Source organism: Impatiens glandulifera, chromosome 2 (genome assembly GCF_907164915.1).
Source record: "Impatiens glandulifera chromosome 2, dImpGla2.1, whole genome shotgun sequence".
Classification (NCBI taxonomy): Eukaryota; Viridiplantae; Streptophyta; class Magnoliopsida; order Ericales; family Balsaminaceae; genus Impatiens; species Impatiens glandulifera.
The window spans coordinates 56,768,895-56,792,007 of record NC_061863.1 but is presented as its reverse complement, the minus strand read 5'-3'; the positions used below and the strand labels follow the sequence as shown (position 1 = coordinate 56,792,007).

The 23,113-nt window shown below is 33.0% G+C and overlaps 5 protein-coding genes across 7 annotated transcripts; 1 reads left to right on the top strand and 4 right to left on the bottom strand.

Moving 5' to 3' along the window:
- The first annotated feature begins 1,303 nt into the window (after nucleotides 1–1,303).
- On the top strand, nucleotides 1,304–2,136 carry LOC124926107 (protein SODIUM POTASSIUM ROOT DEFECTIVE 2-like). The gene is made up of 2 exons (XM_047466274.1): nucleotides 1,304–1,842; nucleotides 1,910–2,136. Exons 1-2 carry the CDS (start codon nucleotides 1,362–1,364, stop codon nucleotides 2,044–2,046), a joined length of 618 nt encoding a protein of 205 aa, XP_047322230.1. The 5' UTR covers nucleotides 1,304–1,361; the 3' UTR covers nucleotides 2,047–2,136.
- Nucleotides 2,137–2,708: 572 nt separating this feature from the next.
- Nucleotides 2,709–3,694, bottom strand: LOC124926106 (dirigent protein 25-like). Its single transcript, XM_047466273.1, has one exon. It carries the CDS (start codon nucleotides 3,692–3,694, stop codon nucleotides 2,831–2,833), a length of 864 nt encoding a protein of 287 aa, XP_047322229.1. The 3' UTR covers nucleotides 2,709–2,830.
- A 123-nt stretch (nucleotides 3,695–3,817) lies between these two features.
- Nucleotides 3,818–7,787, bottom strand: LOC124926105 (DNA repair protein RAD51 homolog 4). 2 transcript variants are annotated; one of them, XR_007098334.1, is made up of 11 exons: nucleotides 7,648–7,787; nucleotides 7,400–7,479; nucleotides 7,188–7,303; nucleotides 7,046–7,127; nucleotides 6,812–6,946; nucleotides 6,182–6,295; nucleotides 5,940–6,027; nucleotides 5,599–5,669; nucleotides 4,354–4,503; nucleotides 4,167–4,269; nucleotides 3,818–3,962 (listed from the first exon to the last, which is right to left on the bottom strand). XR_007098334.1 is itself a non-coding variant. In XM_047466272.1 (10 exons), exons 1-10 carry the CDS (start codon nucleotides 7,733–7,735, stop codon nucleotides 4,234–4,236), a joined length of 960 nt encoding a protein of 319 aa, XP_047322228.1. In that variant the 5' UTR covers nucleotides 7,736–7,787; the 3' UTR covers nucleotides 3,997–4,233. The 2 variants fall into 2 exon arrangements, 1 of the variants encoding a protein (XP_047322228.1); XM_047466272.1 differs by lacking the exon at nucleotides 3,818–3,962 and having other exon boundaries at nucleotides 3,997–4,269.
- Nucleotides 7,788–9,043: 1,256 nt separating this feature from the next.
- On the bottom strand, nucleotides 9,044–16,268 carry LOC124927122 (UDP-galactose/UDP-glucose transporter 5B-like). Of its 2 annotated transcripts, XR_007098389.1 has the most exons (12): nucleotides 15,825–16,268; nucleotides 14,847–14,966; nucleotides 14,659–14,751; nucleotides 14,470–14,535; nucleotides 13,213–13,311; nucleotides 11,827–11,906; nucleotides 10,636–10,748; nucleotides 10,148–10,236; nucleotides 9,960–10,046; nucleotides 9,795–9,863; nucleotides 9,483–9,633; nucleotides 9,044–9,369 (listed from the first exon to the last, which is right to left on the bottom strand). XR_007098389.1 is itself a non-coding variant. In XM_047467474.1 (11 exons), the coding sequence occupies exons 1-11, from the start codon at nucleotides 15,933–15,935 to the stop codon at nucleotides 9,538–9,540; spliced, it is 1,023 nt and encodes a 340-aa protein (XP_047323430.1). In that variant the 5' UTR covers nucleotides 15,936–16,267; the 3' UTR covers nucleotides 9,044–9,537. The 2 variants fall into 2 exon arrangements, 1 of the variants encoding a protein (XP_047323430.1); XM_047467474.1 differs by having other exon boundaries at nucleotides 9,044–9,633; nucleotides 15,825–16,267.
- Nucleotides 16,269–17,025: 757 nt separating this feature from the next.
- LOC124927483 (stress-related protein-like) lies at nucleotides 17,026–17,862 on the bottom strand. The gene has a single exon (XM_047467901.1). It carries the CDS (start codon nucleotides 17,800–17,802, stop codon nucleotides 17,197–17,199), a length of 606 nt encoding a protein of 201 aa, XP_047323857.1. The 5' UTR covers nucleotides 17,803–17,862; the 3' UTR covers nucleotides 17,026–17,196.
- Nucleotides 17,863–23,113: the final 5,251 nt, after the last annotated feature.

Below are 23,113 nucleotides of genomic sequence, written 5' to 3'. Positions count from 1 at the left end.
GAAAAAAAACAAGAACCTAGAAGTCCCAAAGTAAAAATCATAGAAAAAAGTTTAAAGGATTAAGCAATGACTGAAATAACTTAATCTGTGCTTCCGCCTTAACTGCATAATTTGACCCAGATGTAACTTACATTTTATGCTCCATTTTGAGGGGATTAAAAAATGAAGGTACATATTAGGACATCCATAATATATGGAGCTTGTTAAAATATGAAGTGGGTTATACTTGTGCCTTTTAATATCTTATCTATCTTAAAAGTTTCCTTATAAAAAAATGTTTATTTACTTTTCTTATTATATGACTATGGCCGGCCCTAAGTGAGTCCATTAAGATAAGTACATGAGTTAAGACAGACTAATTCCAGAGTTAATCCAAAAATAATCAGTAGAGCATGTCAATTTTATAATTTTGTTATCTGTTAAAAGTTCAAACATTTAATATATATATATATATATAATGTTTATTAAGGGTATACTATTTGTTAAACTAGATAAAAAATATATATTTATTTAAAGCAGTCCAATGGGAGATCTATTAATAATAAGGCCCACTTACAACACTGGATGAAGATATAGCCTGGAAATACCATGCTAGTGCAAAAAGAAAGATTTCCTTATTTTGTTAAAATATGGTCATCATAAATAATTGCATTATGGGGTCACGGATTGCCCTAATAACTAGGGTTTCTTGTCATTACTTAATAATAATAATAATATTGGTGTTTATTAATTTGAACGCGACAAAGTATTCTCTGCATGTAGCAATGACAATATTCCATCATCTTTAATTAATTAGCTAGGGTTCCTAATATTATTATTATTATATATTTTTAATCCAGCCCATCTCTACACCAAGCTCAATTTGATCTTCTCCTTACTACTCAACTCACCTTACCCAAGAAGAATTAGTATTGAAAAAACATCCTTAACTGTCACATCACATATATACACATTTCCAAATGACACAAGACTAGTCAAGCATTGAACATTTTTTAGTACCAACCCGTGCCCAAAAACTGTCCTTGCAAGTTGCAATTGTCAAGACCCGGTTAAATAAATCCTTCTTTACATGGTTCCATTTGACCAAATAAGAAAAAAGTATACTCCAAATAACACACAACAAATTGCAAAAAAAGGTACTACCATTTCCCATTTTTATAAATAAGTATTCATGTCATCACTTGTACTACATGCAACTTATCTCCATGTTTTATTTTGTAAAAAAAAAGACATAAATTTGATGATTTTCAATATCTCATTCATTCCCCCACCACTATATAAGGCGATCATCACTTGGTAGTGATGTATGTTCCATAGATAATAATATCTATTTCCTCTTTCACACACACGCACGCGCCACCATGAAGCACATAGATCTGTTTTGTTCCTCCCCTGCCTCCACAGCCATATGTTCGAGCATGGACCCGCGAGCCATCGTTCGCCCCGCCGGTCCACGCTCTATAGGCGCCGGAGTAGTAGGCCACTCCAAAAGGAGACCCTGCTCGTCGAATCAGCTTCCCATTGATCCCAAAACGTCCAATTATCTCAACAAAAGCAGCACAAGGAAAAGCTCAGCTTCCCGTGAACATGATGATCATACAATCACTCCCACTGGATCCTCCAGGTACCTTCTCAACGAAAGCAACAGACACAGGTTCTTTGATCTGCTGAACCTTCATGATTCCACCGATCTCCACATCAAAACTATCCAAAAACCAAAACCAAAACCAAAACCGGACTCTCCTTGTGCCATTCGTCGCACTCAGGTTGTGGAACTAATGGTATCAATACATTGCAAGGGCTGCGAGGGGAAGGTCAGGAGACATATCTCCAAGATGGAAGGTACCACTACCATCATCATATTATATCATTTTTCATGTTATTGAAAGTTAACATCATTTATTTGTAGGAGTTACATCGTTTAACATAGATTTGGACTTGAAGAAAGTGACTATAGTGGGAGAGGTGACGCCATTGCAAGTGCTCACAAGCATTTCTCGAGTGAAAACTGCCCAATTTTGGCCTTCTTCTTCTTCAGTGTGCTAGAAAACAATCACTTTGCAGCTGTCACTTGTATACAGTATTTATTTTTGTCCTATTGTTGCTTTATTATGTATTGTCGGATTTAATTTTGGAGGTGTTGTGTTTTATATGAACTGTTATTAATAATGGATCAAATCACATTACTTGAAAACATACAAAACAATTTAAACTTAAAATTCTTTTTGGTTGGCATGTTTGTCTTCTAATGGTCTCACATGACAAAACCCATAACCTGATAGTTCAAATCCAATATTTACATAATTCTTATTGGAGCGCTATAAATTAATGTTTTAAATCTCTCGAGATTATCTCGATCCAATAATATCCTCTCTTATATAATCACATTTGCAAAAACACATTATTTCATTTTGAATTCCACTTATGTTTGGTCCCCCTCCAATAGATAAAGATAGCTTTTGGTGAAGCGAACAAACATTAAATAGCAACCAAGAAAGAAAAACGTCGCAATACGGGGAAGAAGCATGCAGTCGCAGTACTGAAGTGGTGCATAAGAAAGGGACACCACAGCAAAGACATAATCATGGCATCCCAATACTAAACAATGAGTCGATTGTTACAGTTTATCATGATAATCATTTTTCTGCCCATTTTGCATGAACATCAAAGCTACTTTTGTCCCCACATAATATGCACGACTGTCCTTATGAGGATAATTTGATTTTCTTTTTCAAAATGATACATTTTAGAAAATTAGAAGCAGTTTTAATTAGGTAATAAAAAAACATACAAGAAACAGGAATAACATATGATCGAATGATATATACTACTAGGCAAGATATAGGGAAATCTCGAGAACAGTCTCGGTCCCATCAGTCTCGTGCTGGCCGGTGCCGGGAGGCAAAGTCTTGACAACGGCAAAACCCTTGGCATTGACATACTTTCCGGTCCCTCCCATTATGGCTAGGTGGGATTCCGACACAGCTATCCTATGAACCCCGAACAAGCTAATGCTGTCCTCATAATCCCCATTCTTAAATATGGCAGTGAAAGCCAATGTCTGGCTGTTCCCATCTTCGGAACTTGCTATGTAGAATCCTTGAGCCTTCCCAACCAGGCCCGATCCCAGTTCGTGTCCCTCTGTCAGCTCGTCGTCAAAAGCGGTTATGGTCCCGAACATCAGTTTCTGGAAACTGGCCCCAGAACCGAGCTGAGCGCTGTTCAGAAGAGGGAAACCCGAGACACCGCCGATTATGTTATTGTTGTTTCCGTTGTTTTGGACCAAATTTGCGGCTGTCCCGCCAAGACCTGTGAGGAAGGGGAGGTTGTTGTTGTTGATTATAGCACTGTTGGCATTATTTACAGGCAATCCATTGTTGATTGGGAGGACAGCTCCGTTTGGTTTGGCAAATGGGACTTGACCATTCACGGCTGGGTTAGTGACTATACCTGTGACAGCCCTAGCTGACGGGTTTGAACCACCCAGAATGTCGTGCATAAAGAAGATCAAGTCGTGATCTCCTCCACCAGCTGAGACAGATCCACCAACCGCTCCGGTGGTGGTGGTGGTTGTCGCAGGAGCACCAACTGACGGGACAATCTCGTCAAGCACCCGACTAGCAGAGGCTAGAGTAATGGTGAGAGCTAATAGAAGAAGGCAGACGTTGTTCTTGAGAAGCTGGCTAGCGGCCATGACTTAGTCTAGAGATGTAGAAGCTCCTTTTTTTTCAGAGGTAGGTGTGTTGATATGATATGATCAGTCACCAAGATTGGCTGCTTTATAGATATACACAGCCAAGAATTGAAGAGAAGTATATGGGAAACAATAACTAATTAAGATGGAGTAGTTGATCATGAAATGGAGTAGGTTATTCATTCTCAACTTCCATTCCCTGTAGTTGTATTGGTTAGGCCATTAAAGTATCCAGGTCCAGAGCTATATGGATTAGTTACAATTAGTCCTACATATAAAAAGGAAACAAAAATGTCTCAAAGTTCGTCTAAAAGCACATTAATTGAAGCCTCTAATAAATATCTTGGTCTCAAAAAAGATATAATAACAAAGGTAAAACCAACTTTCTATAATCACATTAAAAAAAGGAAGATATTCTATTATGACCCAGAATCAGTCTGATGTGGGGCTTCTATCAAATGCTTGTTCTTACCTTACTAACAAAGGTTTTATGATCTCGTCAATTCAATTTTGTCAACTTCCAACAAAGTAATCAGCCATCAACCAACCGAAAAGGATGCCTCCTCACCAGAAGCCTGGGACAGAGATGAATGACAATTAGCGAAGAAAGCAATAAAACATAGTAACGTAGAATCAAAATACTAAATAATGGAATCTACCACGCATGGGTGTCTCAATATTCTAATGAAGCAAGTTTTTCTTCCACATTCTGGGTATAGTTGTAAACGAACGTGCGGGATGCTCTTCCAATTCTCTCCAAGCGCTGGCTTAGAGATACCTCCCTCTCCACCAACCATATGATTCGTCACCTTTTCCAGCAGTTTTAGTATTTCATATAAGAATTACTCTCTTTCCAAGGAGTGCATTCAAATATAGTTTAATTTGCATATAGATCATCCTATCTTACTCTAGTATAAGTAACAGATAACCAAACTTTTGTCAAGCGTGGGAATGGGACTACAATCAGAAAATTGCTTCCACATGAATAATACAAGATGTGCATAACAGGTATATTGTGGCTAAAATATATTAACAGGAGGCTTCATTTGGAAATACTTTTCAAATTTGTATTTGAAACTGGATCGAGATACATCTGAAAACTAAATTCAGTCAGGGACAGATTCAGAATTTATTGGTTGTTTCTAATCTGCATTCGGATTCGGGTATCCGAAACAGAAATTATAAGTGTTTCTAAATGAGCCCTTAAATGGGCCAAGTTCGAACAATAAAAAATGTAAGTAAAACCAAATAGAGAGAATTTTCTCCTATATCAACTATATATCTGCAGCTTGCCTTATTTCAAGTCAGTCAAACAGGGAATAAGGAAAATTAAAATTATAATGTTATGAAGTTGCTAATGAAATAAGAATAATGCATTAAAAGAGAAAACACAACACAGATGTCAGAAGGTGGTGTATGAGGAAAGTAGTGTTGAGGAAAAGTTAAAACTTCACACTCACTACTCACTGTAGTAATAAATCAAATAAGACCATATACATAAATATTTAGCTATTATATCCATCGTTAAACAGATTTGGGACCAGAACTACTCAATATACTCCGTCCCATCCCAATTTTCAAGAGCACTTTATAAATAGGGCGAGTTTTTAAGAAAGTGTGAAATTATTTGGACCAAATACACTTAACAAGTATTATTTTTAAAGGTGTTTGATTGAAATTGAGATTGATTAAAGAATGAATATTTTATCGGAAAGGTAGAAAGTAAGGGTAGTTTAGAGATGATGGTGTTTAAAATGTTTTGATAACCAAAGTGATCTTATACATTGTAATGCTCATTTGGGAGGTACTTATATGTGATGCCATGAGCTTAGAAATATGATGTGACTATCATCATTCACATTTTAACAAATAACTTCTTTTGTATTCAAGGACAGAAAACTCACCAATATAGAAAGGTTATGCTCAAAAGCTAGTTTCTTCAGAAAAACTCCAGCAGAAACCATCAAAGCATGCCCTGAACATTGAGCATCCTAATTTAGATTTAGTCCAATTCTGAATATTAGTACAACTGAAGGGAGACAAAGAGCTCCGCTCACTTAGAATCTGATTTGTCAAAGAATAACCCAAAACAAACAGATCCCCATGAGCAAGTAGAGGGTTACTAGCAAGAACAATCAAGCATGCAGACTTCTGACCCAAAAATAAAACTAACAAAAGACTCTTAATTAGAAGAACACAATTTATTGTCATCTACCTTGATGGGATGAGAGTTCAAGTACAATACCTTGTGAAGCACTACCTCCTAGAGTTGGGGAGATGAGAGAAGAAACTGAATCAATAATAAGCAGCCGCATCTCATTACTACTCCTCAACTGAACCAATATTCATATAGTCAAAAAGACATGACTAAGAACACAGCGGAGATTGAAATTTTTTCTATTGCAAGTCAATAGTCCTCACACATGCAAGAGTATTAGGGAGTGAGGGAAATAGAAGCATGAGTAGTTATAAGACACTAACTAGAACCTGGGATCTCAAATTGGAACCCAATTGATGCAGAACATTCATCAGATTGAAGATGTCAAACACAGAGTAGCATGTTATCCTCTCCATTATGTTTTGCATTTCGGTAGAGTCTACCTGCAAGCATGATCAAATAGAATGAAATAACATGACAAACATCATACTATTTCTGAATGATTCCATTTAATAGTAGGACAAACAAATATCTCAGTTTATGACTTTAAACTCAAACTGGTGGATTGTTGAGCCTATTTGGAAACTAGTATTTTGTCATAATCTATGTCAAAATCACTATTACATTGGAAAACCGCAAACAAAAGAAAATTTAAGGGGATTTTTATTGCTTGGTATGAAAAGTGTGATTGAGGCAACTTTCATGCATCAGTTTTCACTTTTCAGTTAGAGGATTATTTATGCCAAATGTAGATTTCATTGTATTTTGATCCAAGTTGACAAACTTATAACAAAACAGGCCATGTTGCACAGCTAGTATTAAAAAGATGCTGCCACCACAACCCAAGAGCTAAGAATTTTGATAATCAGATAACAGCAAATATTTATGGAATCACATAACATTTCCATAGTTGAATCATGGTGTTAGATGAAGACATGAAATGAGTTTTTTTTATAGACCTTTTCAACACCATTGTATGAGTTCTGAGATACGAAGTGTGCAATGCGCTTGGCAGAAAAGGAGTTGCTAGTGTCCACATATGCAACCCCACACTTGTATCTTTTGGCGACATACGAAGCAGCCTGTAGGCAAATCTGGAAAATGCTCAAACTTTAGTTTTAAGGATACAAGAATATGAGGTCCCTAAGTAGTTTGACAACATAAACTGTTGACCATAATCTACTAGTACTTACTTGTGTCTTACCAGATGATGATGGACCCACTAGTTCTGTTAAATGTCCTTCATGTAATCCACCGTGAAGCAATGCATCAATCCTGCTTTCAAGAAATTGTTGTTCCACATGTTACAAATAACAATTCTTTACTTGAAGATACCTTTCACTCCCTGTAGCTAGCACATGCTTATTCTGTTGAGAATCTTCCAACAACTCCATTCCATTCCTCCATGGCTGATGTAGGCCATCCAGGATACAACAGACTTCTGTAATTCCCTACTAGAAAGAGAAAATTGCTTCTTATAATATACAAAGTACAGAGGAAAGCATATAGCACAGGCTCCACAACTAATCATCTGGAAAGCAACACACCTGCTTCAGCCTCTCTGACGAAGGTTGTTGCTCTGCTAGAGCAGCTAATACATGGAGGTCGGAGATAAGAAAGTCTTCAACTGTAAACAAAAGTAGTAGGAATATGATAATGCACATAAGAACTGATTGATGTTATCTGGGGTGGGAAAGGGCATGAAATTACAGATGAAAAGCGATAGGATTAAAGCAGGTTTTCTTTTTCTTTGCAAATTGGTAGATAAAATAGAATAGAAAAGTGGATATTAGACCTGAGAAAATTCCCTGAGATGAACAGAAGTGCTGGAAATTGAGATCGATGATAGGATGATCTCGCTCAAGAGACTTCAATGGACCCATCTCTCTCCTCTCCGAACGCAACCACAACGCACATGGACATCGTTTATGAGAATTTGATGATACGTTTGCTTATTTCTCTCTAATTTTTTTTATTAAATTAAAATATTTATATCAATCCATTATTCCACTTAAATATCATTTTAACAATTCGGACACTTTGACACTTATATATCAATTATATATATAGATACTGACTTAGTTTAGTTAAAAAGTTAAACAAATATTCCGTGTTTATTAAATTTTGTGTTGAATTTAAAATAAAAAAATTTATTAGTTTAGTTGGTTTAAGGATTTAACTTTATTTTGTTATGTTGCAAGTACGAAATATATCTATATCATTTTAATTTTATTTTTAACTGTTTTAAGTTTATGAGTTGGACAACCCACCATCCGATTCAAGTATTCATTTACTCTCACATATATATTCAAATTAACTACAATTCTCGACTTGACAATTCAGACAATTTAAAATTAAGCATTAAGCATCATTATATATTATATACATATATATTAGTTATTAGTTAGTTAAAAAGTTAAACTTATATGGTTAAAAATATTATGCATTCATCAAATTTAGTGTGAAATTTAAAATATAAAATTTTATTAGTGTATTTGATTAAAAAATTATATATATTTTTATTATGTTACAAGTTCAAAATATACATATACCACTTTTAAATTTATAAGTGGGGGTTATAAATTTATTTCATCGTTATATATATTATAATTAGTATATTTTTGAAATATATATATATATTAAAATAATCTAAAATTTTGTTTATTATTGATACACCTAAATAATTATAAAAAATTATTAAATTTGTTAATAAATATATATATATATAATTATAAAAAAAAAAATTAAAAACATTATTTTATCTATCCTATCCAAATAAGATATTAAAAAGTATTTTTCACAAATCTAATTCCAGATTAACAAATAATTGTTTACTTGTTTTACAATTAAATATATAATGAAATTATTAAAAAAAATATATTTTATTGTAATCACCATCACAATAAAATAACTTCTAATTTTGTTTAAAAAAATCAAAAATATTTTTATTGGATATTATAAATATAATTAAATTAAATCAAACAAATTTAGGTAAAAAATAAATAAATAATATTTTTTTTGAAATTTTTACTTATTCTTCTTAAACAACTTTTCCTAAAAAATGTAATTAATTTTAATTTTTGACAAAATAAAAAAAAAACATTAATAACAACTAAGCTTAAAAACTACAATAATAAGAAACTTTAATTCGGGTCAATCATAAACCTAATATTTTGTTTAAACCGGTGAAATATTTGCATGAAACACTTGATAATAGTAAGATAAATATAATGCACCATCTTCTGAAGAACCAACAAAATACATCTTATCTTTATCAACAACCAGATCTTTTTTTTTTCTTTCTCATAGATAGATTCTATTCAAAACCCAACCCACTTCTAAACCTAACTCAATACAAAACAGGATCTTAGTCTCATCCCTGAAACTCATTTTCTCTGGGTGTTAAACCCATGTCCAACCTACATATATGTATTCTGTTTGTCAAATAGAGTTTTCTGGTTAAAAAAAAAGATCCCTTTTTTTCCCGTGGCTTCAATACGTCTGAAAACAAATGTTCCTGTGAAAGGAAAAAAATAATTGGGGGAGGGGATCATACTGAAACATGCAAATCAGCTGATTGTTATGAAGATCTAATCAGATATAAGCTGTCTGATGAGCTTCATTGCTTACCCATACTATGAATAATAATGAAAAGATTAGAGAGCTCCTTCCAGGTTAGCCTGAACTAAACTCCATTTTGCACCTGAACTGTTGTCGCTGATGGTTTCGGTTTGTTACTATTCACGTAGCTTCTTGTATACAGTGAACAAAACACAACCACCTGAATTCATCCCACCCCACCCAACAACAAAAATAAAAGAAAAAAAATTAATTTTGGACTAAACAAGGAAAAAAACTTCAGACATGATGGAAGAGAGTGTTCAACCATTTGAGACATGGAATTTGCAATAATAATAAGACTAGAGCATGTGTGTGACTTACAGCTCCTATACACTGCTCCCAGCTAAGAGGATGTGCAAACCAAACACACGATAACATAATGCTCACTAACTGTTTATCAATCAAGAAAGCAGTCGTCAAAATATAAGAACATGGATAATAAAAACCTAAACATTCTATTTATTTTGTTTCTTTACTAGTACTAACCTGTCTTGTTGTCATAATGGTGGCAAACGTAAGGGCACCAAAAGTGCGAATTGTATAAGAAATGAAGAATTGGCTAGCAGTAGCTACCTGTTTCACAACTGAATTAGAAGGGATCCAAGTACAGAAACAACAAGAAAACGATATACCTAATAATATAAAAATGATCCCCAGATATAACTATGACTTACAGTGGAGAGCAAAGCAATGTCCAAGAAACAGTCATGGTATCGAGAAACAAAATCAACAGCCATTATAAGCTGCCCTTGGAGTATAAGACCTTAATGGAAAATTAAAAATACAAAATAATTATTCACCTCTGATCAATATGACTGAAAAAAAAGAAGCAAGAATTATACAACCTCAAATTTCTAAGCCTCACATATTAGTTTCCCTCTTTTAAACTTAAACTGGGTAATCATTACATTCTTCATTAAATTTAATTAACCTTTCAAGAATAATTCAATACTTAGAAATTCTCATCTTCACAACATTCTAAGTATTACATCAGAGATCTCCTTAACTAGACAATGCTTGATTTCCAATCATTAAATATGGTCAAGTCTTGTTTAAACCTCAGCATCACCTCCAACAAATAAGTGTGTAATAATTTCAAAATGATATTACAAGGGGAAAAAACCTTGACCTAGGAAACAAAATGGCACAATGCAGAACTTACCTGTGAAGCTAAGAAGACAAGAGCACATAGTTGTATAGAAGATCTGATTGTGTATTTCCATATCATAGCCTTTGAATAGTTTGTCCTGGAATGTGCTTGTGAATCCATCAAAACTGTGACAATTCAAGTATGCATGTCAATTCAATAATGTAAGTTGAACTTGAGTATAATATTAAAGAGTTATAGAATATTAATTTCCACAAGAAAAAGTTGAAATCACTTGAAGAATATCCATAATTCGGAGAAGATAACCAAAATCATGCATAGCTTAGAAAATTTGAGTATTTGCTTTTAAAAGAATGCTTCAAACAGACATCAAACACTACTATCTGCCTGAGAAACCACTTAGGATAGTATAATGGAACATTAAGGAGAAATGTATCAACTACTAATGAAAAATCCTCCCAGCGCGATAATCTTCATTCTTTTTCCCTTTTTGGGCCGTCTCAGAGTTCCTCTAATAGTCGTAGACTTGGGAAATGGGTACAACCAACTTTTCCCCCTTTCAATTTAATTATGCCATTTGTAAGTTGCCTCTCATACCCCACTTACCCACAAAAGTCATTCATGAATGGTATAGACAGTAAACATTAATTTTGTTTTGCTCATTACAAATAAGATATTAGCTTAAGCATATTATTTCTTTTCTTAAGTAATATTCTCTCTTTTAAAAAAATGCTTGCATTAAATTGCTTGCATACCAAATAGCTATGCTCTTCTTCCTAACCAAATCAACTTTTGACTATCTAAGAGACTAAGATCATCCTAATTCAGATAAAATTAGTAAAAAACACAGTTAAATAGACAGTCATCACTTGTCAATAATTTAAGTAAATCAGAAGTTAATCTCAATGTGTTAAATTGAAGCATGTGGTATGCCAAGTGACAAAGAAATGTAAAGTAAAATTTGTTACTTGATACTCTAGAATAGAAGTTTCCTAGTATAGTCCAGGCCAATGACAGTTCAAAAGTAATTCACCATCTAAACATGGAAATGGAAGCAATAAAACATGCAGGTGTGAATATAAGCCATAATAATACTATGATAGGTAAATCTTGAACTCCAAACACTAAACCAAGAATTAGTTCAACATTGTATGCTAAGAATAATACTATAGAACCAGCTTGATGAGGGAAAAATTAACCAAAAAGGGAACAAATTATGAGTTGAAGTTAAGTAATGAGAGATACCCAAGATAACCAATCATTAGTGAGACACCCCAAAGAGTGCTTTCCCTTCCTCTGTTATATGGGCTTATATCTCCCGCTGCCTACGATTAATGCATTCAATTGGTTTACAAAAGAAAAAGAATGAAGAAAAAGATAATAACCAATTTCCACAATATTTATCAATAACAAAATTGCAATCAGAAATCCACATACAAGATAAAATATTCAGGCTTCGAAAAGAAATAAAGGTTTTTGCACCATCTATATAAAAATAACATCCATTTACTTACATGTACAAACCAGGGACTAAGCATGCTAACATGTTTTAAAAAATGGAGACAGAAGAAGTGCCAGCTTTACATGTATTGTGGTCATCTTTGCATTTTGACATCCTCTTTACTTAGTAGTAATTTAGTTGTTGCATTTTTTGTTTCTTACAAAGGCTTCTTACTCTTGATAGACAAATAATTTCTACAGTAACAGTTTACAGTCCTCAAAAGAATAATTTGCCTTGGTGACTCTATGAAATTCTTTTAACATGGGTATGATTTCCACAAAAAGAGATTGTTGAACAAATAATCATAGCACATCACATGGAATAATATTGATTCTGATATCAGTTAAGTTGCCAAACAATGAAGAGAATGAAATGAATAGGGCAAGTCAGGTCATTTGTTTGATCATTAAATTGTCTAACCCTCAACTTCTTATTGTCAACCTCCTATTTGAAAACCATGTGTTCAATCAACAGGGAAAAATTAATTATGCTTCCATCTTATCTTTATATAATGAACGTGAGATCTTCAAACATTTGAAGTGCTGGTATAAAAATTAAGGACAACAAATAATACGATATTTTATTTCACAAATGAAGATGATATATAAAATTCACCTACAAAGTGAGTCTGAACATATATCTTACTCATAAACAGCACCCGGAAGTTGATATATTTAAAAGTTTCATGTCAATCAAAATCTATGTTTGGACATACTTCAGAAAAAGAGGCTATATTTCTTTGTATATGATCTTACAGAAGGGTTTTCCCCTAAAAATATATTGAAAAATCATTGAGATCACATAGCTTGAATGATGAAACTTGGAATTTTTGTAATGGATACTGAACCATACTAAACCAGCAAACCATATACCACAAGTGAAAACTTAAGCAATCCATTTCCAGACACTCCAACATAATAGTCATAAACTACAAGATGATCCCACGTTGTGCGGTAATTTCATACAGAATCAAGTATGGCACATTTTACATGTAAACCCTGATATTCCCTACAACACTGACTGATATATTAATTCAAACATCACAAAGTCTATCATGTGTGTGATAGAAAAAAGTTGTTCTGGTACAGAAAAAAAAAAATGCAGCAATTCAAGTAGAAAATCTCATTTACCGGGTAAAGAATAAACAAGGCACAACCTAGCATCACCAGAAAAGCAAAAGAGTAGTCAAAAGCCTTGTACTTCTTCTGCAATATGATAGTGCTCCAAATCTGTAGAACATGCGGAAAACAAATTCATGCACATATAAAGTTGAGAACAAATAGCAAAATGACTAATAAAATATAAATATATGTATTCATCATCCGCCAATAAGCTAAGCGCAAAAAAGAGTTTGTGTAACTATTCAGCTTTTTCTTTTTTCCTAACTTCATTTTAGATTAGATCCTGGATTCTTGGCATCTGAAAAAGGGTAAGGACAAGATAGAGAGCATCAAGAGTGAGCTACCATCATGATCGAGCAGCAAAGTATCAGAAAAGATCTCTTAGAATTGATTTGATTCCGTAAAAGAGAATGAAAAGATAAAATGCTTCAGAAATACTATAACCTAAGCTGAGCAAATGATCTTTAGAACAAACAAATGGCAATGAGGAAATCTGCATACACGAGCATCTGAGTACTTTCAAGAACCTCGAGTTGGAACATTAGAACCAAGGAAATTGGTGATGATGGTTTTTGAGGAGTAGGAGTTGGAGGCCCATTCTTCGGCATGATATTGTTTCATGTGATGATATTGATTGGGTGACATGCATGTGCATATGTAGCTCTGATCCTTTTTTACGCTTTTTTGGCTTCTTTAACTAATGACAGATGTTATGTCTTGTACTGTGTTTTGCAATTTTCTACGATAGTTTGCATATCCAAATTCTGGAGCAAGGGATGGTCACACCTTCAAAGTTTGAAGAAATCATGACCAGATTTGGAAGGCCATATACATGTGTTGCATCACACAGTAGAATGTAGGTAAGTTTCTTAACTACTATCCGAACTGGTTTGATTGGACACTATTTGGCACATAGGACTTACACATATGTATCTTGTTGTTTGGGTACTTTTGAGTCCTCAATAGCTTACAGGTTTTTGTTGGGTTTCACAACCTGCTGAGTTTTTCCCCACTTTTAGTTTCTCTTTTGTAAGTGTAGTTGGCTTCTTTGTAATTAAAAAAGAAGCCAATGCCTCTTCCCCAAAGAAAATAGTAATACAGCACCTTTCCAGTAAAATAGTTATCATTTTTCATAGAAACCCGATTGGCCATGATTATATGTATATTGACAAAGATGAAATATATTTCTAAGGCAAACGATATGAGCTAGAAAGAAAATAAAAGATAACAGTTAATAAGGTACTGAAAGTCTAAACAGAATCATACCATCACAGGTATCATTTTGGCACATTTCGCAAGCGTCTGAACAGGAAAGCTGACGTATTTAAGCGCCTGAAGCATGCATAAAAATAAACCCAATGATCAAAATGTGTTTCTTACAACTTTTATAATTATGGAACTCCGCAAAGCAAAGCCTTTAACTCTAGCTATTAGGTTCAAGTAAAAACCAATTACCTCATACTGGCATGTTGTGGTTAATATATTTGACACTGATACAAGACAATACTTATAAACTGGAGCAACAGGATCCACTGTTTTTTTACTTGCCTGCATAAACGATATGAAAGTTGCATTAAATCAAGTGCGATGTCCTGAAGCCAATATCCCAAGAAAAAATATGGTGCAAAACAGTAAATATTTACCAACAAAGCCGCCATAGAAACTGCTGATGTTGTAATACGATTACAGAAAACAAGGAATAAAGAAAACGTAAAATACTCCTTCACCTCACCATCACCGTATGGAACTCTCATGATCTTTTCCTGCATGAAACCCAACTTTAACATAAGATAATCTACACGAGAAGATTACATGGGAGCAGATATCTTATGTGAATGTTAAGATAGTTGCACAGTTCACATATAGATGAAAATGCATTTTTGCACCAACATATGAAACACATCAGTTTTGGCTTCTTTTATTATTGAACAAGTGATGTCATAAGTTATAACATAATTTGTGTAACTGAGAATTACATTATATTAACTCCATTCTTCAGAATACTTCTTTGCAGTATTTAATTGCCTGAACAATAATATAAAAAATTGTTCTTTGCATTCTCTTGGTGCTTCAGTTAAATACTGCTGAATCATAATATAAACCATGTCAATCTCTCTCTTTCCACTTATAATTCTCCAATTCCCCTAACCTTTAGAAATTTACTGGTGCCAACTTCCTTAGCAAAACCTAGAGATGAGCAATAATCACCAATAAAGCTGGCTTGCACTTGTAACTGAGAAGAACTACATGAGAATGCAACTGGGACATATAACCAGCTAAATTTCACTACCTTCTAGCTTAATCGGGTCCTCACACAGGTATAGTGTCCCTTGAGCATGTAAACCCACCAAGAAAAACAGAAATAATTGATTTCATAGTTAAAAAACAAGTGATCTAGACACTTCAACAATGTCCTTGCATTGTTTCATGGCATAAGAATCTAAAAACCTTTAAGGGTAAAAACGTGTTCCCCCAAACAAAGATCCAGAGCTCAAAACCTTGATCAACAGAGGCGGATACATATCTCAGCTACCAGTAAACGAAGATGGGAGATTGTTCTTTTTCACTCAATACCCACCTTGAAAATTAAGATAAAGACAAATTAGTAGATCGTAATTTACCTGTAAGAGGCCATAAATAACGAGAGTGGACATGATCCCCCCCACGGAAAAGACACCCTTCCATAATCTGGTTTCTTTCCGTGGCTCTGATAATGTTTGTTCTGTCGCCATAGTAAAACTCTTCACCGAATAAAGGACGCCATATGTATAAATGATATGATATGCTTCGCTTAGCACATAAATATTTAGTTTTGGGGAGTTGGGCTGGAGAAGCTGAGGCACCTGTTGTGTGATACTAGCGAGAACTCTGATCGAGCAACTTTTGGGGGGGCGGGCGAGAGAAGACTAATCAATTAACACACGCCGTAACAAATACGTTTATGATGTCTGGGTCAGTGTGCTGCATTCTCAGTGCTTTGGAGAGAGAAAGAGAAAAAAAAAAGTGAAAGTGCAGATCGCCAGCATAAGAACTAGCCCTAGGGTTCCCGTCTCGCCGGCGGCTATTTCTCTCCGAGCTGGATTGACAGCTCGCTTGCCACGTCAACTGGATGTACACGTGTAAACACGTCATTGCAGACCTTTTGGCTTAAACCTTTATTCAAATCTTTTTATTGGAATAAATTGTTCTTTTTATGGATAATATGTAATATGTTTCGCCCCTTTTTAATTCTATGGACAAAGGTCAAAGTTCATAAATGTGCATCCTATAGGACAATCAAAGGTGGGACAAAGGTCAAATTTCATAATTCAAAATTTTGCTCAATTATATATAATATATTCATATGTCCATGTCAAAATATTAAAATAAGGATAATAGCTATACAATTTAATTAAGTTTTAAATTTATCCTAAAACAATATAAAATGAAAAATATAATTTTATGGTCAAAAATTCAAAATTTGAACAATCTGATGACTAATTGAAAATAATCTATACAAGATTTTGTATAAGGATATCAAATTTTATATTTATTTAACTCTATTATAATATTTAATTTTAACTATATAATTATTGAATATCTTCCTCAAAAACATTAATATTATTTATATTTTAGAGATTATTTTGAGGTAAAAAAACAAACTTTATTTAAATATTAGAGTAACCTCATAGTTGTTTTAGTCTGCAAGACGGCAACAAAGTTGGTTGTCGGAAAATAAAATAGAGCAGATGCCTTGCCTAGTCGTCTAAAAATGGAGTTGAATAAGATGAATTTGTTGATATATTTTCAACATATAATATTTTAAATAATTTATAATTAATGTAAGAATTAAAAATATATATATATATAAATTAAATAAATATATAATGAAACAATATAATATTAGAATTAAAACAATTACAAGTATATAATATTAAACTATAGAAATTCTCAAAACACAAATCAATTTATTATCATATATAAAAATTAAAAACCGGTATCTGCCACAAAAATCTAATTGGTTGCTGCTGGTGCCGAAACTTGGCGATGAGTACTGAAAACCCTAGCAATCTTCTCGGTAGGGACTAAAGGGAGATACGATGCAATCCTATACCCTTTCCCCGCCGTGATCATAACCTTCTCATTATACTTATCAGACCAATAAGCAGCAGTCGGTACCATAACACCATTAGCTACTCTAGGGAATAAAGGGAGACGATTCAGCGATTTCCATGCCGACACCGCATACTGTTCCGCCACCGGTTCATACTTGGCATAAACGGAATTCGCAATTCCCGAAGCTGTGTCCACAATCTTCACCTTCTTCTTCTCTACTTCCGAAACAACGCTGCTACGAGCTTCTGAAACTGCCTGTGTTGAAACCTTAACCGACTCATCAATATTGCGATCGACGAATTGGAGGACTTGGATAGGGAGATGGTGGAATTTGCGGTAAGCAGGACCAATGGCGGTTTTGACGGTTTCCAAGGTCGGCTTGAGAGGGCCGGAATTGTCCTTGGCGTAGCCATATAGACGGGAGAAGCCAGTCACCGCCTGTAAGATTGCCGCTTGAAGAAACTGCAAGTACTTTAATTGAATTTTAGGATCGGAATCAGCCATGAATGATAAATGCAGAAATTGATGATATTGAGAGAGATTGTTGTTAGCTAGAAAACAGGCTGTGTAAAATGTGAGAAGAAGAGTTGTGAATTTATACAGAAGAGAAAAAGAAGGAAGGGGACGGAGAGTGTGAAATGAAAATGGAAGCAAAGCGTGTTGGCTATGGCGGCGAATCAGCGGATCGGAAAAGGCGGTTTGTTTGATGCAGTAATAATAATCTTCGAGCTTAAGTTACGCTGACTCAACGTCACCCTCTAAAAGTTCTATTTTAAGAAATTTCATTATAACTATTGTTACAACTAACAACGATATATTTATTAAATTGGGTGTATTTTAAGAAATTTTATTATAACTATTGTTACAACGTTATATTTATTAAATTTGGTGTTCAATTTAAAATATAATTTAGTGTTTAATTTAAAATATTAAATTTGATGTATTTTAAGAAATTTCATTATAACTATTGTTACAATGCTATATTTATTAAATTTGGTGTTGAATTTAAAATATAATATGTTATTAGTCTGGTTGTTTAAAAAGTTATACTTGTTTTTTTTTTTGTTAAGGTTACGAGTTCGAAACATATCTATATTATTTTTAATTTTATTTTTAACCGTTTTAAGTTTGTGGACGGGTCAACCCAGAATTCAACCAAAGTATTCATTTACTCTCACATATATATTCAAATTAACTACCGCTCTTGATCCGGTAATCCGGACACTTACAAAATTATATATATATATATTATTTTTGAATTGATTTGTAAGACTCACTTGTTTTCATTTAGGTAGCCCATTCATAAGCAAGACATGTGATTTATGCGTGTAAAAGGTTTGGTATGTTTTTTTTTTCAAAATTTGCATTTTTTGTTTTTGTCGGTTATATGATTGGTTCTGGTGATTTTTCGATTTGATAGTTTAAAAATTAACAAATATATATAATATAATAAACTAAAAATGAAAAAATTAATTGAAAAACATTCTTATAAATAAAATTATAATAAATATGTAATAAAAAATACTATTTAACTTAATAAATATATATATATATATTAAAATATTAATTAAATTAAAATAAGTTTAAGAAAAAAAATGATAAATATGAATGTGTCAAATTCAAAAAAAAAAATAAAAATAATCATTTATCAATAAACTAGAAAGATATCAAAATCATTCTGACTTGGCAGTAAAAAATTATAAACCCATCAAAAACTTGGTTTAGTCTGATTATAATTATTTTGATCAACATTTTATTTAGACCATTATTAAGACACATTTATTATTAAATTAATTTTTATAGGCCCATTTACCTTTCTTGTAGCCCCATTGTTAGGGTTTTGATTATATCTAATTTTGATTACAACAATATCCCTCAAGGATACCATAATGGTCCAAATATACGTGAAAAATTGAATTATAAATATTCTGAGCAAACTACATGGACTATTACATTCAAGTTTAAAAAGTACACGATATCTATTCTTTATTAGGCTCGTTTTTATAGTAAAAGTATATTTATTGCAATTTCTTAATATTTTGGACATCACAATCTCCTAAACTTAGTCCCGGGATATCATTCGCAGTTTCAGACTCTTCGAGCTAAGATTTAAAAGTGACATATGTAGCACTTTGTTCTCACAAGATTCCAGAGGTGCTTTTCGTGACAATTTGTTCCTACCACCGAGTCAGCTCACTCGGGTACCAAGGGCGGAGCCAGGTACAAGCCGGCCCGGACGGTAGCCCGGGTAGCCCTAAATATCTTGTATGTATTCATCAGCAACGACGATTACTGTCGTTATTGATTATTTTCCGTCGTTAAAAGGCACCGGTGACAGTAAACTTAGTTTATTTTGTTTATTTATTTAATATTACTATAAAACTAGCCCAGATAGACTTTTTTTTATAAAAAATTAGCCCGGATAGAATTCAAATCTTGGCTCTGCGTCTGTTAGGTATAGTACATAAGATAATTATAGTGTATTAACTTGACTTTTAATAGAGTGAGCAACATGTGACATCACATATACGCCGCTGCTTGATCCTCCTCCCCTCAATATCCTATGAGAGACTCTGCATCTGAGAATCGCAACAAGTCAATGCTCAGATCAAGCACAAGCACAGGAAGCTCCTATTCCTTCTTTTATTTCTTCTCTGCATCATCTTTTACATAGGTGATGGAAATCCCAACAAAGAAAAATGAAAACACACCTGCAGATTAGGTTATGTTTCATTATTCATGACTCTCCTTTCTTCTTCAAGGATTGCTACCCTCTTTTTCTTGCAGAGCCTTCAAGAACTGGCTGCAATGCAATATAAAACCATCACAGGTGGCTATATGCAACTGATAAAATAAATATGCTTTGAAAATTTAAAATGAATTATTATTGAACTTTTGAATTAAACAATTACAATACTCTTTAATATAAGATAATTGCAACTAAGAAAACTAACTAATGATAGTTTATCAATTATTTTTCATATTTTATACACTTTCTCTCTATTTGCCTCGACAAATTGTCAATTTGAAAATAACCATTAGAATTAGAATCATTTCGTATTAATTTTCCACATGTAGGAAATTCTCCTTTGCAAAAACACAACATGCTCGAAGAAGAAGTCCTAGGCCCTGATCCACCATCTAAAACCGGCAGAACTGGAAACATGGGCGGTGGGTTACGCCACCTCGGCAATGGTCCAGCCACGAGAAGAGTCTGAAGAAGAGGGCCTGACTCCATGACCGTCTTCAAAAGCCTCCCCTTTTGAGGGAGCGGTTTCCCGTTGGTTGCGCTTTCAATGAATAGTGAAGCTCTATCTACATGAATTGTCTGCATTAACTTGTTATTGGAGGAGTCTATTGGGTAATCGAACTTGGCTGTTCTGTTACTCGATTGATCGAACTTTGGTAGGAGCCTGAAAGAGATCAGATTGGATCTGGCTTCGTCTCTTTCTTTACAAGCAGCCTCAAAGAGATAATGCAATAGCTTCACATTATCATTGCTCTTCCTTAGTTCTTCATTTGCCTCTATTTTGAAAGCTTCCATTTCAATGGTCTTGTCCATTAGCCTCTGTTTCAATTCATCCACAATCTGCCCAATATTAAATTAATACAATAACATGAACTTTATACAACAACGAACTTATAAAAACATTTATTATTTTCAAATGAAAATTAAATAAAGAGAACTAACTACCTCTTGATAATAACTCCATAAAGCTGTTGCATCCTCCATCTTTTCTATCTATCTTTAGTGTTAGTCAAATGGTATATAGTGATCGAATGAGTCATTTATAGAAATTTTAATATGAAAAATAAAAATAAAAAATTTCAAATTATATTCTCTTATATATAGTAATTTATCTTCATCCTTAAACTGCATTAATACACTAATAAATTCATATAAAATATAATATATATATATATATATATATATATATATTACTTATATAGAAATAAGAGTACTATATATATATTCAGTATCTAGTTGAGTATATATAAATTCTCCATACATAATATTTATTCTTTTGAAATGTCAACTTTTGTTATAATATATTAATGTGTTAATTCATTGTAATATAGACTCCACAATTATTTGTATCTTAAAAGTAGATAACATACTTTACAAATACAAAAAAAAAAAAATATTGATAATTTAATGTTATGTGTCTCCAATGACAAATATGCAACAAAAACAAAAAAATATATTATTTTACAAAAAAACAACTTTTTGTCTCACAGAATTGGTTTAGGACAATGAGACCATTTTTTCATACTTAATTTATTTATTTTTATGCTCGAAGGATAATTGAGAAAGTATAATTTCATCATTTTTATATTCATCTAAATTAGTTTTTGAAAAGTTTGAATTGCATTAATATTGACTCAAATATCTCGAATATAGAATAAATTAATTCATACAAATATAAATTGTATAATCGGTTGTCATGGGTCATGAGTTAATCAATATGAATACAACTTGAATAAAATTTCAAATATATATAATTAACAAAAACACTCAAAATTATACATTCAAAATTATGAGAAGAGTTAAGGGTTAAACTTAAAAGCTTATTTTTCTTAACAAGTACACCATGAACATGATTCTTACCCTTCTCTATATTAGGTAAACCACATAGTTTCATGTCTCTTTTTAAACTTGTGATTTTTTTCCACCTATATCACTAAAAAAACATTAATGGGATAATCAGTTCTACAAAACGTAGTATACATATTCAAATTTAAGCATTCCAGCGTATTTTGACATAACTCGCTTTGTATTTGAACAGTTTATGATGCAACAAACGAGTAATATAGCATAATATTACGTGAATTCTTCCTCCCATGACATAGTTTGCTTCTACTAACTATGATGTTGGTGTCTTTCGTTTTGAAATAGTCATGGGATAATACCTCCTTAAGGGATAATACCTCCTTAAGGGATAATACCTCATTAAGTGCGTGCCAACTAAAAAAATAAATTTAGAACTGGATGTTACATGCTAGAAATTTTTGGTAATTAAAAAAGAGTAATGATAATCGGTTCTACAAAACATAGTATACATATTCAAATTTAAGCATTCCAACGTATTTTGACATAACTCGCTTTGTATTTGAACCGTTTATGACGCAACAAACGAGTAATATAGCATAATATTACGTGAATTCTTCCTCCCATGACATAGTTTGCTTCTACTAACTATGATGTTGGTGTCTTTCGTTTTGAAATAGTCATGGGATAATACCTCCTTAAGGGATAATACCTCAAGTGCGTGCCAACTAAAAAATAAAATTAGAATTGAATGTTACATGCTAGAAATTTTTGGTAATTAAAAAAGAGTAATGATATATACAGCTCCCTTATACAGTACATTCGCATAGTATCTACCTCATTTGGAAAGATAGAGAAAATATTTTCTTCTCTCTTTATTTTTTTAAAATATATTTTCTCTTTCTTTTCAAATGAGATAGGTGTTATGCGAAAGTGCTGTATAAGGGTACTGTATACAGGGGCGGAGCCACCCATGGGCTAGGGTGGGCTCCAGCCCCACCTAAATTAAAATCCTAAAAGAAAATTTTTTATATCTATATTTCACATTTGAGTCTCATCTCAGTTGGCTAAGTTATTGAAATGTGAATATGAGGTTAGGTGATCAAACCCTGGCCTCACCTTTAACTTATTTTATTTTATAATAATATATAAATAAGATTTATTTTAAAATTTTATAAGAAAATATAAATTAATATTAATAAACAAGTTAAAATAAAGAATTTGATATCCCTCTTAAGAACTTAACAAATCTCATAGAATTGATGT